The sequence below is a fragment of the Lynx canadensis genome, chromosome C1 (genome assembly GCF_007474595.2).
Source record: "Lynx canadensis isolate LIC74 chromosome C1, mLynCan4.pri.v2, whole genome shotgun sequence".
In the NCBI taxonomy this organism is placed as follows: domain Eukaryota; kingdom Metazoa; phylum Chordata; class Mammalia; order Carnivora; family Felidae; genus Lynx; species Lynx canadensis.
Window position 1 is genome coordinate 203,210,311 of NC_044310.1, and position 19,459 is coordinate 203,229,769.

Sequence of the window (19,459 nt, forward strand, 5' to 3'; positions counted from 1 at the left end):
AGCAGGCTCCAGGGTCCGAGCTGTCAGCACAGAGCCCGACACGAGGCTCGAACCCACGGACTGTGAGACCGTGACCTGAGCCAAAGTCGGATGCTTAATCGACTGAGCCACCCAGACTTCAGTTTTTTAAAAAAGGTTTTGCCTTGGGGCATCGAGGTGGCTTAGTCAGTTAAAGCATCTGAATCTTGATTTCGGTTCAGGTCACGATCTCACAGTTGTGGAGTTCAAGCCCGCCTGGGGCTCTGCACTGAATGCAGAGCCTGCTTGGGATTCTTTCTCTCTCCGCCCCTCCCCCACTCGTGCTGTCTATCTCTTAAATAAACTTGAATAAAATAAAAAAGCTTTTGTCTTCCTCAAGGTTCTTAATGGTAGCAATTTACAGAGACACACTCAAACTAATTTAGGCAAAAAAAAAAAAAAAAAAAAAAAAAAAATTGGGTAGGAATTCTTTGGAAGGTGGCCAAGGCCTCTCCCCCGCAGCCTGAGGGCAGAAAGGGGAGTGGGCCTCACGCAGGGCCTGGAAACAAGAACTGCTTAGTCTTCCCTTGTTGCTTCTCTCAGGGGATGTTTTCCTCTCCCTCCATAGTTCAGTTTTCTTTGCTGCTCTCTGTTCCACTTTCACATTTCTGGGGGGCCAAGGGATCGCGAGCAAATCTGGCTACAGGGGTCTCTCCGTATTAATAGAGCAATTCTCAGAATCTGTGGGCTGGCAAGACACTCCTGAAAGATTTCAAAGCACTGTCAAGTCAGGAATTTCAAAACAATCTCTTTAAAAAAAATTTTTTTTAACGTTTTATTTATTTTTGAGACAGGGAGAGACAGAGCATGAACAGGGGAGGGTTAGAGAGAGAGAGACACAATCTGAAGCAGGCTCCAGGCTCTGAGCTGTCAGCACAGAGCCCGACGCGGGGCTCAAACTCAGGGACCGAGAGATCATGACCTGAGCCGAAGTCGGCCGCTTAACCGACTGAGCCACCCAGGCGCCCCAAAACAATCTCTCTTCTTGCCTCAGAGGGTTACCGTTGGCAGTGACAGCTATGGGAGAACCCTCCCTTCCTAGTTCCAGGTGACGGATGAACAGAGACTGAACCATCATGGCTCTGGGATTAATAATTTGACAAAAATATATTGAGGCTCTACTCTTCCTTTGTATACTGCTCTACCGTTCACTACGTGCTTCCACTTACTTCATTTGACTGCCTTTTAGGCTTTTGGCTCAGATCACACAGTATGTGATAAACGCTAAATTGTCTGGTTTAGAGGCATAAATTGCCATTTCAAATATTATGTCTTTAGAAAAATAGATCCTTCAAATTTTGCAACTTGAGATAAAGGTAACTATAGTCTCACCCTCAACTGGTAAAGGATTCATTTGATTTTCCTCTGTAGAAAAGGCACTTAATTAAGAAAGGCACTTAATTAAGGCACAACTCTCCCTGAAAAACAAATCGTTACATTTTTCTTTAATCTAGCTCAGTAGTTGATGTCTTTTTTTTTTTTTTTAATGTTTATTTTGAGAAAGAGAGCGAGAAAACACAAGCGGGAGAGGGGCCAGAGAGAGGGAGAAAATCCCAAGCAGGCTCCTCCGTGGCATCAGCGCAGAGCCCCACGCAGGGCTCCATCTCACGAACCTTGAGATCATGACTTGAGCAGAGATCGAGTCCCAGGCTTAACCAACTGAGACGCCCAGGCGCCGGGAGGTCCTCTTTTGACCGGGAGCAAGGTGAAAGCTCTAATGGGAACTTGGAACCAGGAAAATTTGGCAGTCTTGACAAAATTGGTTACTAATTGAAAGACCTTTGCAGGTAACGTAGCCTCTGTGAACCTGCTTTTTTTTTTTCAAAGCTGGCCTAACAATTTTTATTCACGTGTTACGAGACGGAACGCGGTAAAAACAAGAGACCTGATACACGTGGAGCATTACCAATCTCAGTATGAGAGTCTGACATTGCTGAAGGAAAAAAGGACAGAGTTTGGAGGGACGTTAAGGAAAAACCGTCAAGGGGCACTCCAGAAGTGGCAAATTTGCCAGCTCCCGCTTTCGGCAGATACCAAAAAAAACTCCTATGGCGGACTCGCTCTCCTTTAACTGGAAAACAAGTGTTCGCTTTGGCCGAGTCCTTTCCTCACTAAGAGAAAATTCCGTTTCCCAAAACTTTGCTTCCCCGCTCAGTCTGCAAACAACGAGTCAGGTTTGTTTTCCTCACAGGGGCCGCGCCAAGCCGAGTGGAAGTCCCTTGCCGAGCGGAGCCCACGAGTGGGGCGGGGGTGGCGGTGGCGGCTCCCCTTCGGGCGGGGGGGGGGGGGGGGGCCGGGCCCAGCAGGTCGGAGCGCCGAGGGACCGCCCCATCCGCACCCAGACCCCACCGCCTCCAACCGACACGTCTGCACGACTTAGGGCGTGGTTTCCGGCAGCGCAGGCAAGCTTTCCGGTTGTCCCGCTTCCCCGCCTTCCTTCCGGGGCGGGACTTCCCGTCCATTATTGATAGGCGCCGGGCTGCAGAGTTGGTGGAAGGAGCACACAGGAGGTCAGTTTGGGTGGCTGGGTCTTATGCCCCTCGAAAGGGTACCCGGCAGAATGCTCTTCCTCTCTCTCTCTTACTTTTTTTCCCTGCGAGGTCTCGGCTTGCTCGGACGTCCTAGGCTTTTTGTACTACCACCCACCTGAGGCTCTTCCGCTTCCTCTTTCTCAGGCTCCGCCCCCAGCGTCCCGTGGCCATGACGACCGCCCAGCGGGACGCCCTGGTGTGGAAGCTCGCCGGGCTGCTGCGGGAGTCTGGTGAGTGGATACCTGGTTGATCTGGGGGCTGGGGCAGGGTGGGGGTGCACCCTGCCTTACAGAGACACTCCCCCTAGGAGTCATAGAATTACAGCTGTTTAAGGTCACGAGGGTTCGAGCGTCAGTTCATTTTTTTACTTCTCTGGGGTTTTTTCTCTGGTGCCATTGCTTACAGTGTCCTTTGTCTTTGACAGTTCAAACCTTAGCCATCCTTCGAGGCCCAACTCCAGTACCACTTCCTCCATGCGTTCTCTGATACTCTCAGAGGAAGGTGATCATTACTTGGCTGTAAGTCTCTGGAGACCAGGGACTAGTATAATCATTGCTGTGTGGCAAGACCCTTAGTATAGTTAAAAGCACGAGGTTTGTTGGAGTCAGATTCACTTGGGTTGGAATCCCAACCGTCTTTCAAACGTGGCGGTGTTAAGTTTTCTGAGCTTCAGTTTTCCTCACCAGCAAAATGGCATAATGATTGTGCTTGACTCAAAAAGTTGTCGAGGGGATTAATTTTAATTCATGTAAAGCACTTAGGACAGTGTTTGCATAATATGTAAGGGCTCAAAACTGGTAGCTGTTTTTACTAGAGTTTGTTCTTTCAGGATTTGGGCATGGTGGAGCCACACTGGTTGTTCAGTACGTGGTTGACATTAGTTGTGGTACAACAAGCCTTGGCTTTGAAATCAGACAGAAGTACCAACTAACTACCACCTATATAATCTCAGTTGATATTCTTTTCTAAGCTCTCATTTTCATATCTGAAAGAGGTGGTCAGTAGTGCTTCTCTTTAGGAGATTTTAAAGAAGTTTAAATGAGGTAACAAAGTTGTCTGTCACATACTACCCAATTCATGTTAGCTGCCTTCTAGCACTCTGTACTCCCATTGATGGTATCTGTGGAATCTCTGTTTGTAGCAGTTGCAGTTTCTGGCTTGTTTTATTAACTGTGTATGTATTTTATCTCTTGTAGACTGGGGGGCTCTTTGAGGGTGGGAAGAGTCTTTGAACCCTGTCTGCATCTATCCTTTGTGTCAAGTACATAGACCATCTTTCAAGTAAGGTTACAGGATTTATTGGTTTGTTCAGACAAATCTGACCTGGTGCTCTAGGGGTTAGGCATGATGGTGTGTGTGTGTGTGTGTGTGTGTGTGTGTGTATGTGTATATGTGTATGTATGTATGTATTGCTATAAAGAGGTAGCTAGAGAGAGATATTTATGGTGATGGAATAGTTTTGTATTTTCATGGTGATGTTGGTTATAGGAATCCACACCAATGACAGTGGCATAGAACTATAGGGATGTACGTATATACATCGTCAGTTTCCTGCCTTTGATCTCTTACCACATTTACATAAAATGTAACCATTGGTGGAAACTGGGTGAAGGGTATAGAATACCTGTCTGTAACATTTTTGCAACATCCTTTGACTCTATCCTTGTTTTTATTTAAAACGTTTGTTTATTTTTGAGAGAGAAAGAGGGAGAGCATTTGTGTGCAAATAGGGGAGGAACAGAGAGAGAGAGACAGAATCCCAAGCAGGCTTCACGCTGCCAAGGCAGAGCCTGACCCAGGGCTTGAACTCACGAACCGTGAGATCAGGACCTGAGGCGAAATTAAGAGTTGGACACTTAGCCGACTGAGCCACCTAGGCACCCCTATATCTTGGTTAAAAAAAAAAAAAAAGTAAAAAAAAAAATTTCTCTGTGCCTACCTCATAGCTATACTTTTTTAGGTGCAGTGACGGGTACCAAGGTGATCAAAAGATGCCCTCAAGGATGACAGTCTCGTTAGAGCAGTTTTAGCATACAGATCAAGAATAGTACCAATGCTATAACGAGCGGTTATTCTTTTTATGACGTGCATTTTAGGATTGTTTGAAAGTTTCTGCAAGTGTGCCTATCTTTCAATCAGAAAAAGAAGTAAAGATGAAACCAACACCTGGGGCACCTGGCTGGTTCAGCGGTGGAGCATGTGACTCTTGATCTTGGGGTCATGGGCTTGAGCCCCATGTTGGATGTAGAGTTTACTAAAAAAAAAAAAAAAAAAAAGATGAGACACATTACCAGCTTTTATGTAAAATGAATGATTATGGTCTAAAAGTACAGCAGTGTGACACAGTGAGAAGCCTGCCTGGAGGAGGTAGGTCTCAGGCTGAGCAGAGTGGAAGGGAATATCAGAAAACGAGGAAGCTGTGAACCACGCTGACTGTATTCCCAGCATCGTGAGTAGGCCAGACTCTCTTGAGCAGATGGTGAAAGAAAATTTGGAAAAGTCGGTTGGATGTAGTGACACGATTTCATATTTCAGGCTGAAGAGTTAGGACTTTTTGGGAAGATAGAGGGGAGCCATTGAAGACTTTTGGGCGGGGGAGGAGATAGTACGATCCTGGCAGTGGAAGATTACAGTGTGGATTGGACTGGGTGTGTCCTGGGGTCGCAGAGTCTTAGGATAAAGGGAAAGACCCTTTTGTTATGCTCTCCTTCCTGTCCGCCCCTTTCGCTGCAGGTGATGTGGTCCTGTCTGGCCGTAGCACTCTGAGCCTGTTGACTGGCACCCTGCAGCAGCTGAGCCACGTATTTGAACTGCACCTGGGACCATGGGGCCCTGGCCAGACAGGCTTTGTGGCTCTGCCCTCTCATCCCGCCGACTCCCCTGTCATCCTCCAGCTTCAGTTCCTCTTCGATGTGCTGCAGAAAACTCTTTCACTCAAGGTCCTGGGGTGGGAATTGGGTAGGATGTACACAGGGCCCAAGAGCTGGGGGTGGGTACATGGGTGCAAGAAGTCTGCAGGGCCCAGATCGAGGAGATGTGAGAGCTGTGGGTGGCTGTGCCGAGGAGGAGAGGTTAAGGAAAGAGAGATGTGCTGGCCTCAGTGACATGAGTGTTTTTTTGTTTTGTTTTGTTTTAGCTGGTACATGTCCCTGGTTCTGGCCTCCCAGGGCCCATCAAGATTTTTCCCTTCAAGTCCCTTCGGCATCTGGAGGTATGGAGTGTTGGATGCTGGCACACAAAACCCAGCTTGGGACAACCTTTTGGGAATGGAGAAAGAGAGACGGTCTCTTTTGCCGGCGGGGGGGGGGGGGGGGGGGGGTGGGGCAGGGGGGCAGGCCTGAGTGTGCCCATTGCTCTGTGGCAGTGTGACATCTGTCTCGTGTAACGGTTCTGAGTCATAGTTGGCCTTGTTGACTTTTCCCTCCCTGTAAAAGGAGGGAAAGTGAAGCGAAGCGTCTGCCTTTTGTGAAGTTTTGTCTCCCTCCTTCCCTCCCTCCTTTTCTCCACCGCAGCTCCGAAGTGTCCCCATCCATTGCCTTCGTGGCCTCTGTGGCATCTACTCCCAGCTAGAGACCCTGATTTGCAGCAGGAGCATCCAGGCATTAGAGGTAAGGAGAATGAAGGCTGGGCCCAGATGCCCTGTTCTGAGGGACATAGAGGACCAAGCTCTGACATTCCCTCTTTTTTGCAGCCTTCCCTGCCTCCTGCTTCCCTCTGGACAGTGTCCTTGCCCCCTTTGCTCTGCTCCCAGAGCACTATGTATCTGTTTATATGTTTATGGCCACACCTACCCTCTTGTATTCAATATTCCCATGTTTGTCTCCCCATTCTCCCCACAATGAACTCCTGGGGGCAGGGCCCTGGGCTTTCTTTCAGTCTGCCTCTGCAGACCGACTTTAGTATATAAAGAACGAATGAATGGCTGGGAGACAGCGTGGCCTTGCATTGGGGAGGAGGGGACAGTGGCGGTAATGGAGCACCCTGTCTCAGGAGCTCCTCTCAGCCTGCGGTGGTGACCTCTGCTCTGCCCTGCCTTGGCTGGCTCTACTCTCTGCCAACTTCAGCTACAACGCGCTGACTTCTTTAGACAGCTCCCTGGTGAGTGCCTGAGAGGGAAGGGAATTTGGGGAAGGACACGGACAGGCCCTTAGGGAGGAGGGCCAGCTGGTTGCACGGAGGTGTCTGATTCTCTGCTGCTTTTCCCATGCCCCCCAGCGTCTCTTGTCAGCTCTGCGCTTCCTGAATCTGAGCCACAATCAAGTGCAGGACTGTGAGGGCTTCCTGATGGTGAGTATGGGCAGGCTGGTTGGGGCTGGCACCACATGGGTCTCTGATTCTGCTCTGATCCTCTCTCCTGGACCTGGTTTTGCTCCCACCTTCGTCTTGTTCCCCGCCTTCCCCCAGGTGGGGCTGCATCCTGGAGGCAGTACTGTTTGAGAACTTAGGCTCTAGCATAAGACAGGCCAGCATTCAAATCTCAGCTCCTAACCCTTGTGTGATTTGGGACAAACTAACCTCTGAGTTTCTTCACCCATCAAGCAGAAGTCATAGGAGTACCTGCTTGTGTAGTATTACCGTGGGTGCGAAGGTTGTGGGATGTTGCTCAGCCTATGCCTAGCTCAGAAAAGATGGCTTCGGGAAGATGGTGAAGAGCCTTCTCCCGCATCTCATAGTCAGGGGTAGCCAAAGTCAGACACTAGTTAATGTGGTGAGAACAGACTTTAATCTGTAACGTGCCATTGGAGTAGTAATAAGCTAGCGTGGAATGTAATCAGCAGTAAAACTATTTTAATTGGTAGTAAACTTCAGCGTGAACTGAATTCCAATTCAGTTTGTGCAGAGATTACTGGGACCTTTAAAGGGAGAGTGAGGGAATGGGGCCGGGGAAGACAGGGGCTTGAGCAGATTCTCTCCAGTTAGTTTCCTCAGGTCAAGAAAGTAGAAATGTACAGAAAGCAGGAAGGGGGCATTGGTCCATATGAAACCCATCTGGGTCTGGGTTTGCTAACCGGCGCTTGCCAGAGTCAGCTTCCTACCTTCCCACAGAGGCTGGGACACAGGGGCTGTATCTTCAGGCATTGGCTGCAACAAACTAAATTCTCCTGGCAGCCTGGAGTTTCTCTAGGACGGAACGGAAGGGGGTTGGAGTTGTCTTCCCAATGATGTGACCTTGAGCTATTAGGAACTATGCCAGTATTTGTTCAAGTCTGTTAACATGGTGCGGGGAGGGGGGGGGGGCGTGGAGGACTGGATGAATCATTTGTGCTGAGAGTACGCAGTCTTTATAGGCCAAGGTTGAGGCCTGCTTGAAGGCTCAGAGGAGCCCGGCTAGGGTCTGGTCAAGGAGAGAATCTTTGTCACCAACCCCTCTCAGGACTTGTCTGAGCTCTGCCATCTGGACATCTCCTATAACCACCTGCATATGGTGCCAAGAATAGGACCCTCAGGGGCCGCTCTGGGGACCCTGATACTGCGAGGCAATGAGCTCCGGAGCCTGCAGGGTGAGTGGGAGTTTGGGGAGGGAAGTGGGGGGCCAGAGAGTAGGCGGGGGCACACAGGGTTTTAGGGGCAATGTGAGACTGAGAGTGGTCCGGGAACCGCATGCCTCCAGGGCCTCATGTGGGTCTACGGGTAGGTCTGAGATGCCCAGGCTGGTCTTTCTGCTGCATGTCCCCCAGCACCCTGCCCCCTGAACTCACCCACCTGTCCTTCCTCCCTTCTCATCTGCACCCAGGCCTGGAGCGGCTGAGGAACCTGCGGCACCTGGATGTGGCTTACAACCTGCTAGAAGGACACAGGGAGCTGTCCCCGTTGTGGCTACTGGCTGAGCTCCGCAAGGTGAGTCTTGAGCGCTTCTGGGACTTGGGAGCCAGCTGTGCGCCTCTCCCTCCCTCCTGGACTGATTTGGTGAGTGCCCTTCCTCACTCAGGGAGGCCTGAGGCCCATCTCAGTCTCCCCTTCCTGCTCTTCAGCTCTACCTGGAGGGGAACCCTTTGTGGTTCCACCCTGCGCATCGGGCGGTCACTGCCCAGTACTTGTCACCCCGTGTCAGGGATGCTGCAGCCGGCGTGAGTAATCTTCTCACATCCGCTCTGCTGTCCCTTTCTTGCCTGGTCCTGCCCTCGCCCCCTTGTGCCTCTTTCCACCCCATCCTTGGGTGAGGGGCCATAGCCCCGGACTCCCTGCTTGTTACGCTGTTACCCCTCGCTGAGCCTAGTGGTCCCTGGGCTGAAGGGTTTCCCTGCGTGGGCAGGCAGGAACTCTACCACCAACACGACCCCTCCTCTTTTGTATTTGCTCAGTTCCTTCTCGATGGGAAAGTCTTGTCACTGACTGACTTTCAGGTTAGTATGCTGGGAGCTCTGGGAATAGGATTGGTTTGGGAGGACATGAAAGGGGTCCCAGGGTAGGGGTCTTTCTGGGAAGCTGCAAAGTCGGGCCTGTCCTCTGGCTAGCCTGGCAGGGCAGACGTGTACCTCTGGCTCCAACCTTTCTGTCCTTCCTGTTGTCACACCCCAGCTCTCCACATCCTCCAGCTCCATGGCTCCACCTGTGCTCTGGCCAGCAGGGAGTACTGTTGAAACCTCAGGTGGCCCTGACTTGAGCGACAGCATCTCCTCTGGGGGCGTTGTGGCCCAGCCCCCACATCGTAAGGTTAAGGTAAACGGTGTCCTAGGCTGCCTTGTGCTGGGGTTGAGTCCCTTTAATGGGTGCTCTGGTTTATCGATGGGCTGAAAATAGTAAGGCCTCGTCCTTGGTTGTGAGTGGGGCTTTCTGGGTAGGTTGGGGGGGTGGCCATGGATGGCAGGGTGGGAGGCCCTGGCTTTCATAGAGAGCATGGGCCCTCTGTCCACCTTCAGAGCCGAGTCCGTGTGAGGCGAGCAAGTATCTCGGAACCCAGTGATACAGACCCAGAGCCCCGTACTCTGGACCCCTCCCCGGCTGGTAAGTCTGCCATGCTCCCAGCTGCCCTTGCCCAGTCCTGTCTTCAGTGTCCTGTCCCAGTCTTCTCGGTAGAAGGATTCTGTCTGTGGTGGAGCACAGCATTATAGAGGGCCTCGTAGGCTTTCCTCTTTCTTTCTAATTTAGGGAAAGGAGAAGAGACCACTCCTGGGCAGCATTTTCCAAAGTGTTTTTCAAGGAACGTGAATTTTGTAGGCTGTCGAAAGGTCACTTGATGACTAGATTCCATGGGAACTTCTGGGCTAACCAAAGTCAAATAGACGTCCTCCTTCTAGGACATCTCAGGACCTCCAGGGTGCCCCCTTGTATCTCGAATCTCCCAAGGAGTGGATGTTGTGTGGTTCCGAATTGCACACGACCACAGGTGTTCTACAGAACACGCTTCAGGACACGCTGCTGAGGGGAAGCCTTTAGTTTCCCCCTGATGCCCAGCCCCTATTAACATTACACACCCGTTTACTTCACTGTGAGGGAGAGTTGCAGAAGAGGTCGGGCTCGGCGGGGGTTGTGGTGGGGGCGTGGGCTTGCTCAGTGGTGCTCTCCCCACCGGCCCAGGGCAGTTTGTGCAGCAGCATCGGGAACTTGAACTCATGAACAGCTTCCGGGAACGGTTTGGCTGTGACTGGCTACAGTATAGGAATCACCTGGAGACCTCTGGGACCCCAGTTCTGGCTGCCTCCCAGACCCCTGCCCTCAGCACTCTGTGCCCAGACACCCTGAGCCCAGGGTCTGTGCCTGGGCCTCCCCGCCCAGAGAAGGAGTCACCGCAGGAAATGGCAGAGGAGGTCAGGCTACGGCCGGAGCCCCGGGAAGAAGAGGTGGTGGAGGAGCTGGTGAAGGAGGAAGAAGGAAAGGAGGAAGAAGAGGAGGAGGAGCAGGAGCAGAATGAAGTGGAGGGTGAGTTGTGAGCGCTCAGTGCCCGTCAGGGAGACGGGGCCCGGTGCTGGTGGCGTATCTGGGAGAGTTAGGAAAACCCAGCCTGGGGATAGCTCACCCCTGCAGTCTTTCTTAGTGTTTATTTTTGAGAGAGAAACAGAGGGCGAATGGGAGCGGGGCAGAGAGAGAGGGAGACACAGAATCGGAAGCAGGCTCCAGGCTCCGAGCTGTCAGCACAGGGCCCGACGCGGGGCTCGAACCCACGGACTGTGAGACCATGACCTGAGCCGAAGTCAGACGCTCAACCGACTGAGCCATCCAGGCGCCCCTGGCTTACCCCTCTTGGATGGAAGGCCACCCCTTGGGAGGGCAGAGTCAGGGATACCTCTCTCTTCTTATGGGGCTGCTCCCCTGATCTCTCCTCAGCGGAACTGTGTCGCCCCATGTTGGTGTGTCCCCTGGAGGGGCCTGAGGGCGTGCGGGGCAGGGAATGCTTTCTCCGGGTCACTTCTGGCCACCTGTTTGAGGTGGAACTCCAAGCGGCCCGGACCCTGGCACGGCTGGAGCTCCAGAGTCTAGAGGCGGCTGAGGTGGAGCCCGAGCCTCGGACCGGCAGAGAAGCGGTGCTCGAGGTGAGCGGTGGTGTTAGGGGTCCTGGAAGAGGGGCTGGGCTTTTTGCAGGAGCCGACTCGGACAGCATGGTTGTTGGGTGCAAAGCACTGGACTGCGAGTTTCCCACAGTCTCTCGTTGGCTCTTGGAGCAGAAGGGGGAAGCTGCGGGGGCAAAGGCATGGCCCCAGGCAGCCTGGGAGGCTGGGCTGCTGAGCTGGAGCGTGGATGGCAGCAGGAGCATTTTCATGACATCCAGAGCTACTGTTGTCTGCCATGCTGTCAGTATAACCGGAATCCCTCTGGTCCACTCTGTACTCTCTCTTCCTTTTTCTTTTCTTTTCTTTTCTTTTCTTTTCTTTTCTTTTCTTTTCTTTTCTTTTCTTTTCTTTTCTTTTCTTTTCTTTTCTCTTTTCCTTTTTTTCTTTCTTTTCTTTCTTTTTTAACGTTTTTATTATTTGTTTTTGAAAGAGACAGAGACAGAGTGTGACTGGGGGAGGGGCAGAGAGAGGGAGACATGGCACCTGAAGCAGGCTCCAGGCTCTGAGCTGTCAGCACAGAACCTGCTGTAGGGCTCGAACCCACGAACCATGAAATCATGACCTAAGCCAAAGTCGGACGCTTAACCGACTGAGCCACCCAGGCGCCCCTTCTCTACTCTTTTCTACCCAGTCCCCCTCTTTGTGTGCAGGGCTCAGATCCGCTCCCCAGGGCCCCTGTCCTTGTCCTGCGTTTCTCCTATATTTGCCCTGACCGGCAGCTGCGTCGATATGTGGTGCTGGAGCCCGATGCCCATGCAGCTATCCAGGTAATGGGGCCCGGAGCGAGGCCCAGGAGGCTGGGGAAGGATTGGGAGGTCAAGGGCCAGGGTCCATTGCTCACAGCTGCTTCTGGCCAACCCTGTATCAGGAGCTGCTTGCCGTGTTGACCCAAGCAGCCACCACGGCTCAGTGTCAGCTTGGGGAAGCAAGAGACCCGCTGAGGGGCAGACTCCAGTGTCTACGTTGTGGCCATGAGTTCAAGCCAGAGGAGCCCAGGTTGGGATTAGACAGTGAGGAAGGCTGGAGGCCTCTGTTCCAAGAGACAGGTACGGGCCCTGCCCTTGGCCTTCCTGCCCACACCTCTCCCACCATTTCAGAGACAGTGGCTTTGAGGGAGGGAGTGTGGAGGGGGAACCCCAGGGACGGGAAGGAATTGGGACCAGCTTTTCTGCGTGGAGGAAAATAGACTCATCTGTCTGATACATTTATCAAAAAAAAAAAAAAAAAAAAAAAAGAAAAGGAGCAAAAAGAGAAATTATATTCTTTCTTTTTGAAAGTCAGGAAATACAATCTCTGAAACTATTTAAACGTACTCATTATTTTTTCATAACTTGAAGGCTCTTTCCACTTTTTCTGGCTAATATTTAGAAACTGCATAAAAGCTCCTGAGCTCTCACTGCAGTATTGGGTGTAGTGCTGTCCTCTGAGTGTGTTTGGCTGTTGAGTAAGATGCTGTGGGAGTTGGCTGAGATTGTCCTTCCTTGACTGACCTTGGAAGCTACTTCATATCGAGTGGTGCCTCATGGCATCTTTTCACACTGTGTTCTTTAGAGGGAGAGATTTTTTTCACTGTAGATCAGTCAAAAAGCTATGTCTTTGAAGACATTAAAGAAGAAAGAAATATTCTTGATAACGTCTGTGTTGAAACGTATGACTTTTAGTAGCCACTTTTTTCTTCTTGGCAGCGGCTAGAGCAGAGGTTTAAAGTTTATTGAGAAAATAGACCCCTTTCCACCCCCCTCTCTAAACCTCCCTCCCCAGAGGCCCAGAAGTACAATGTATACAGTGGAAAGAGCCCCATCCCCTCTAAGACCTTTCTGTGCTCCACAGGGTCATGTGGCCCCTGGGGTCCCTTCAGTGGGTCATTATTATTGAACGTTCCTGTGTGTTACGTCCTCTTTTTATTTGAGCCTTGGTTACCTCATCTGAACAAAGAAGGGAGTGAACTTGTCCTCTGTACTGTTAGGAGATTTAAATGTGACAAAGACGCCAGGCACAGTGTCTGGCACAAAGCACAGGTCCTCCGTAAATGGTAGCTACCACCGCTAGCCTCAGCTCCACGGTCTCAGTCCAGGTACGTTCAGTTATTAGATCGTTGCTTTCCTCATTTGCAAAATGGGGTCGGGAGAGTTTTGATTCTGTCGTCAAAAGTCCTAGCGTATGCCCAGCACGCTATAGCTGCTCAAGGAATGTTTTTTCTCTTGCTGCCGATCCCTGACCTGGGTTCTTTACCTGGTCCGTTCACCCATCCTGACAACTCTGTGAGATAGGCACTGTCATCACCCTCTGTTACCGAAGAGGAACCAGGCTCAGGGAGCTTAGGTGACTTGTCATAATTGCCCAGATGACAGCTGTTAAGTGACAGAGTCTGGAATTGGGCCCATACCTGGCACCCTGCCTTCCTGATCTGTTGATTTGGAGCTTTCAGACGTGGCTGGTGGAGCATCAGAGCACATGACCAGCCTGAGGCTGTGGGAGGGGACCAGAGCAGGGCCTGGCTGAGTTTGGTCCTCTCTGAGAAGGCCTCAGATCAGAAGGTGGGGTCCATTTTGAGGAGGTTGCAGGCCATGGGTCTGGGTTTGCTGCTCCCTCACCGGGATGGAGGGTGGTTAACAGGCCTGCAGAGGGAGCGGGGAGAGGGGCGTTGGGAATGGTAGGAGTGTATGAAGCTGGAGATGCCGGCCAGGGGGAGTCCAAGAGGGGGTGGGGAACATTATGAGCATGGTAGGGGATTGTGACACTGTGGGGCGGGGGGGTGGTTCACAGGGACTGTGCCCATCTTTCCTTCCAGAATCTCCTGCTGTATGTCCAAACTGTGGTAGCGATCATGTGGTTCTCCTGGCTCTGTCCCTGGGAACCACCAACAGGGAGCACAGGGAGGGAGAGCAATCGCCAGCTCCCTTGCAGTCCACCAGCACTGTCTGTGACCCTTCTGACCACAGTGACCACAGTGACAGGGCCGACCCGGCCCCATCTCAGGCACCAGGCTCCCGAGATCACCACAGTTGGAGCCTCAGTCCCCGTGAGTAGAGGTGAAACGAGACAGGGGTGGTGTTTGCGGGAGGCAGGAGGTCCTGCCGGGGAGGCGGGACGGCGCTGTGGCAGCCAAGGCTGACGGCCCACTGCTGCCCCCAGCCCCTGAGCGCCACGGCCTCCGCTCCGTGGACCACCGACTCCGGCTCTTCCTGGATGTTGAGGTGTTCACCGATGCCCAGGAGGAGTTCCAGTGCTGCACCAAGGTCTGCGCCAGCCCGGCACTGCCCCGCGCCTCTCACTGACCAGAGTGCCCACTCGCTGCCAGCGCAGCAGATCGTGTCAGGGCAGTGGTTCTGGAAGCACCGGGTCCGGTTCCCGGTTTCAACTCCAGCGGTCACGTGCAGCGTGGCTGTGATACCGGAGTCTCAGTTGTCACCGCTCTGCAACAGGGGTAGCAGGGCCTGCCTTACAGAGCGTGGTGGCGTCAGTGAGGGCCCGCGTCACAGCTGCCTAGCACAGCACCTGGCGCTCGAGGGGGACCTCCCGTTGCTGTTGTAGATCTGCGATGTCACTGGTTCCTCTGTGAGCATCTAGCATGTGCAGGACACTAAGGGCCTAGGGTAAATTGGTGTCGCCAGTCGTCTTACGTTGTGGTGTGAGAAACCCGATGGTCTGGAAAGGGCTGGGATCGGGCTGAGTGAGGGAGCCTCTCTTTGGGGAGCCGATCTAAGGTGTAATCCGGGTCTTGAAAAAGGAGTTACAGAGTAGGAGGTGAGGATCTGGGGGGAGGAAGCAGCACGTAGGTGGGGGCCTGAGAGAGGAGCTAGCGCGTGGGTAAGGCTGCTATAGGGGCAGCAGGAGGAGGGGGCGGGAGGGGGCGGGTGTCCTGAGAGGAGTCTGAAGAGGGAGGCAGGGGTCAGTTGAGGGGCAGCCTCAAGTGCCCGCCGAGGGGATTGGACCCGATCCCAAGGGCCGCAGGAGCCCTGAGGCAGGGGAGTGGCAGTCTAGTTTGCTTTAGGACGGTCCAGCGGAGTGTGGAGGGTGGGCCAGAGGGGGCACGGTGCCAGGCAGGGAAACCCGCTGAGCCCAGCTGAGGGTCAGGGTGCAGGGGGGTGGGGCCAGGGTGCGTGAGCACCGGGGGGAGGGTTGAGCACAGCGAACCTGTTCTCAGCCTGGCAGCCTCCTCCCTGGTCCTCCCTTGTTTCTCATTAATTTTCCCTGCTCCTCAGGTGCCCGTCGTGTTGGCAGGCCACCCTGGGGAGTTTGTGTGTCTTGTGGTGGTGTCGGACCACAGGCTTTACGTGTTAAAAGTGACAGGGGAGATAAGGTGAGCGAGCGGGGCCGCCAGGGTCAGGGCGGGGCCCCCTTGGGTCTCACACCACTCACTGTTCGCCACCGCTTTGGCCCTGCCTCTCCTCAGCGGGCCTCCGGCTAGCTGGCTACAGCCAACCCTGGCCGTCCCCCTGCACGACCTGAGTGGCCTCGAACTGGGGCTGGCAGGACAGAGTCTGCGGCTGGAGTGGGCTGCCGGGACAGGCAGCTGTGTCCTGCTGCCCCGAGATGCCAGACATTGCCGGGCTTTCCTAGACGAGCTCACCGGTGAGAGAGGGGGGAGAGGGGGAAGGGAGGTGCAGGGAGGGCAGGTGGGGGCTGCCCGTGTCTGGCAGCTGCAGCAGAGACAGACGGGTACTGGGACTCGTCCCTTGTAGAGGTTTCTGAAATCTAGAGATCGTGAGAACGGAAGGTGTTGAGAGGCGGAGAGGGTGGGGTGGAAGAGGTGGGGTCGCTGAGGTTCCCTGTCCCTGGCCGGCTCGGTCCAGATGTCTTGCAGGCTCTGCCTCCTGCCTGGAAGAGCAGTGTCAGCGCCACAGAGGAGGAGGTAACCCCGGAGCACCGCCTCTGGTGAGTGGATAGGAGGCCGAGGCCGGGCTCGGTGGCCCATGCGGCCGCTCTTGGTGCACAGGCCCTCGCCACCAGCTCCGGCCACGGTTAGGCCCTGAGCACCTGGGCCTGCCACCTGCCCTCACGCCTGCACCCCCCTGACCCAGCTCTGGTCCCTCCTCCCTGCCCCTCTCAGTATTTTCTGCCCCCCTCGCTGACCACACCTTCTCCCCAGGCCTTTGCTGGAGAGGGGCTCTTCCTCGGAGCCTCCCCTGTTCTTCTACCTTCGGGTGTTCCTGGTCGAAGGTAAGGCTTCGGTACCTCTTCTTGTCCAGGCCGCTGGCTGTGCCTCCCCCCCACCCCCATGCCTCTCATGCCGTGGTAGCAATTTTCAGCTCCTGGAATCCGGACTTCCTCTCACTCACAGGCACACCCAAATGACAGCCTCAGTCTTCCCGGCCTCTCTGAGGGGGGCCAGGAGGTTTCCTGGGTCCTCAGTTGCTCAGAGACCTTTGCTTCCGGGTGTGGGCTTTCTATGAAGTGGAGCCGATTGGCTGGGTCTGCTCCACCTCATCCTGTCAGAGGAGGCGAGTGGATCTTTCTTTCTGAGTGGGGTGGGTGGTGGGGCAGGTTCCCTTTGTCTTGGGCCTCAGGTTTTGGAAGCTAGAGATGCCTGGAGTTTGGAGAAGGGAGGGCCCTGGCCTCCAGGGGCACAGGCTGCTCTCTGACCACCTCAGCAGGGTGTGGTTCACTCCTCTCGAGCGCCCTGGGATGCTGCCCCGGGGATCTGGGCTCCTCTGCGGCTTTCCACCCTGGGCCTCGCCCTGTCTCTTTCCCTCTAGGCCCTGCAACCTGCCCTGTGTCCCTGTTGATGACTCTGTCCACCCTGTACCTGTTAGAGGAGGACGTGGCAGGGTCCCAGGCAGAGCCTCCTCTTCCAGCACCATCTGATGAAGCTTCTGAGAAGTCCCTGCCCTGGGGGCTGGGCCCTTCTGTGCATGTCAGGGAGCAGTGGCCACTCAGCAGCCTGAGCTCGGTGCTGCTGTATCGCACGGCCCCGGGGGACCTGCGACTGGTCTTCTATGATGAGGTGTGTGTGTGTGTGTGTGTGTGTGTGTGTGTGTGTGTGTGTGAGAGAGAGAGAGAGAGAGAGAGAGAGAGAGAGAGAGAGAGAGGAGCACAGGGGTGGTGGGCAGTGTGGGAAATGAGTCGAGGAGGGCTGGGCATTGGAGGCAGTGTGGATGTGATGGGCAGTCATGCTGGAGGGAGCATGGAGAAGTGGGGTGCGAGGAACTGGGAGGCTCGCTGGGTGTCTGGATCAGCAGCAGGTAGAGGCAGGGGAGACAGCCATGGGAACCCCATGGACCTGGAGCCTGGCTTTGTGTCGCCTGGGAAGCCTTTCATGACGCACCGGCTGCCGCTTGGAGTTCGTGCTCGATTGGGCCCCAGTGCCAGCCATCTGGTTTTCACAGACTCAGACTCAGACTCACAGTACTCTCATTAGGCCTATTACAGATGGAGAAACTGAGGCTTGGGGACATTAACTTACTTGCCTGGGTCACAAGTGCTAGATGCAGAAATTGAACTCCAGCCAATTCCTTGGAACTGACTCCAGAACTTATATTCTGAAAAACGGTGGATTAAAAGAACAAGATAGTAAATGTGAAAGCCTTCTGGGGGGCCTCCAGTAAGTGTTGATTGCGTTCTGTTTAAAAAGCTCAAAGTCAGGGTCTCCTACAGGGAGTGACACAGGCTTGGGGAAGGAAAGACGCCTTTTGAGTCGGGCGGTGGGTCCTCTGTGAGCCTCACCTCACCGCCACTTTGTCTGCCAGGTGTCCCGGCTGGAGAGTTTTTGGGCACTTCGGGTTGTGTGTCCTGAGCAGCTGACGGCCCTGTTGGCCTGGATCCGGGAGCCCTGGGAGGAGTTGTTTTCCATCGGACTCCGGACTGTGACCCAGGAGGCTCTAGATCTTGACCGATGAGGCTTCCTTGCCGACCCCGCTTTGGCCTTAGGAGCCACGGCTGCAGGCTGTCTCTCCAGACTCTGGCTGTGGACTTCTCCAGCCTTTGGACGCTCAGTGAGGCCCCAGAATGACCCAGGAAAGGGTCATCTCACCCAAGGGAAGGGTGGGAGAAGTTGCCTGGCTTGGTCTGGCCCAAGGGGTCAAGCTAAGTGGTCAGTAGGAACGTGTCTCGTGCACAGTGTCTCAGGTATCAATAAATTGTTTCCATTCCAGAGGCCGTGGAGGTATTGACATGTGTCATTCATGCAGCCTGCCGCTCCTTTCTCTCTTCTAACAGAAACTGCCCCACCCATAGCTCTCCCTCAGTGGACAGCGCAAGCAGCCTTGCTTTTTCTGTGAGACCCCGTCTCCAACCCCACTCTGCCCTGGCTGATGGGAGCAAGTAGGACCCCTGACTCATGGGCCCCAGTCCTCAGCCAGTAGTGCCTGTTACGGGGCCTGATGTGGAAATCACTGCCTAACGAACAGTCGGGCCAGTTCGATTCTCACTGTCTCGGATTACCGTTGGAAACTAATGCAGCTCTCGGGTCATTGGCAGGAGGTGCCCGATATGAGACGGTGTCTGGGGAGAGGGTGTGTGGAGTTGGGCTGCGGAGGAAGTGGTTGGCATTCTGTGGGTTGCCGCCCCTACCTCTTGTCTGAGCACTTCCTCGCTCAGCCTGGTGGCCTGGCTGGGTTGACCCTGCTCCTTCACCTCTGTCTCTGTAGCCGCAGTGATCAGTTCAGGGACGCTCATGTGACTTGGTCTGGTTGCCGGAACACCCAGGAAAGAGGTACGTTTCCCCCGTGAGGGGTGCTGAGAGGAAGCCTGGAGCTGCTCGCTGTGAGGGGAGAGCTTTCCTGAGAGTGGAACTGCGCAGAGACAGGACAGGGCCGAGAGACGGGGCGGGCAGGACCAAGTCCTGGTGGTGTCTTTGGAGTTCCCGGGTCCAGTCATGCCTGGAAGCAGGTGCCCCTGGAACTTTGGGTTATGTGAACTAAAGGAAATCCCTTCCTTTTTTCTTCTCTTTGTCTCTCTTTTGGGTTAAGCTAATTTGAAGCAAGTAACAAGCCATAGAAAGGGTCTTAATTGTGTAAATCCGCACCCTGACTTGAACCAGCCTGACTTGGGACCTGATTTTTGCACCCAGGAATGCGCACAGCGGGAGGAGTGGTACCCACATGTTTGTGCACAGAGGCCCTGGGAGGAGAGCTTGGGGAAGGAGTGTTGAGGGCTTAAGTCAAGCTTCCCTTAAACCCAGAAGCTGGGCTCTGGCTGAGTCTGTTGTGTGGTTTTGGGGTGGCTCTCATCTATGGAGCATTTATATGCCAGGCCCTGAGCCAAGTGCTTAGGGATGGTAGCTCCTCACAGGAGTCCTGAAGTGGGTGGCGTCTTGTTGAAGGAAATAGGCTTACAGGAGCTAAATGACTTCTTCAACGTCCTATCAGTAAAGGGCGGAGACCCGATGAGTCCAGACTCGTAGGACTTCAAAGCCTGGGCAGTCAGCAAACCACAGAGCCTCACTGCCTCCCATTCCCTGCCACAGATGGGCCTCTGTGC

At 54.1% G+C, this 19,459-nt stretch overlaps 1 protein-coding gene across 2 annotated transcripts; it reads left to right on the forward strand.

Moving 5' to 3' along the window:
* Positions 1 to 2,439: 2,439 nt before the first annotated feature.
* Positions 2,440 to 18,140, forward strand: LOC115520730 (serine/threonine kinase 11 interacting protein). 2 transcript variants are annotated; one of them, XM_030325332.2, is made up of 25 exons: positions 2,440 to 2,528; positions 2,694 to 2,779; positions 5,283 to 5,488; positions 5,686 to 5,760; positions 6,062 to 6,157; positions 6,540 to 6,647; positions 6,765 to 6,836; positions 7,924 to 8,050; positions 8,284 to 8,387; positions 8,522 to 8,617; positions 8,852 to 8,893; positions 9,069 to 9,209; positions 9,410 to 9,494; positions 10,068 to 10,409; positions 10,815 to 11,020; positions 11,689 to 11,805; positions 11,907 to 12,084; positions 13,830 to 14,060; positions 14,174 to 14,277; positions 15,244 to 15,341; positions 15,435 to 15,613; positions 15,835 to 15,916; positions 16,131 to 16,201; positions 16,738 to 16,985; positions 17,728 to 18,140. In XM_030325332.2, exons 2-25 carry the CDS (start codon positions 2,719 to 2,721, stop codon positions 17,875 to 17,877), a joined length of 3,219 nt encoding a protein of 1,072 aa, XP_030181192.1. In that variant the 5' UTR covers positions 2,440 to 2,528; positions 2,694 to 2,718; the 3' UTR covers positions 17,878 to 18,140. The 2 variants fall into 2 exon arrangements, with proteins under 2 accessions (XP_030181192.1, XP_030181193.1); XM_030325333.2 differs by lacking the exon at positions 17,728 to 18,140 and having other exon boundaries at positions 16,323 to 16,831.
* The last annotated feature ends 1,319 nt before the right edge of the window (positions 18,141 to 19,459 follow it).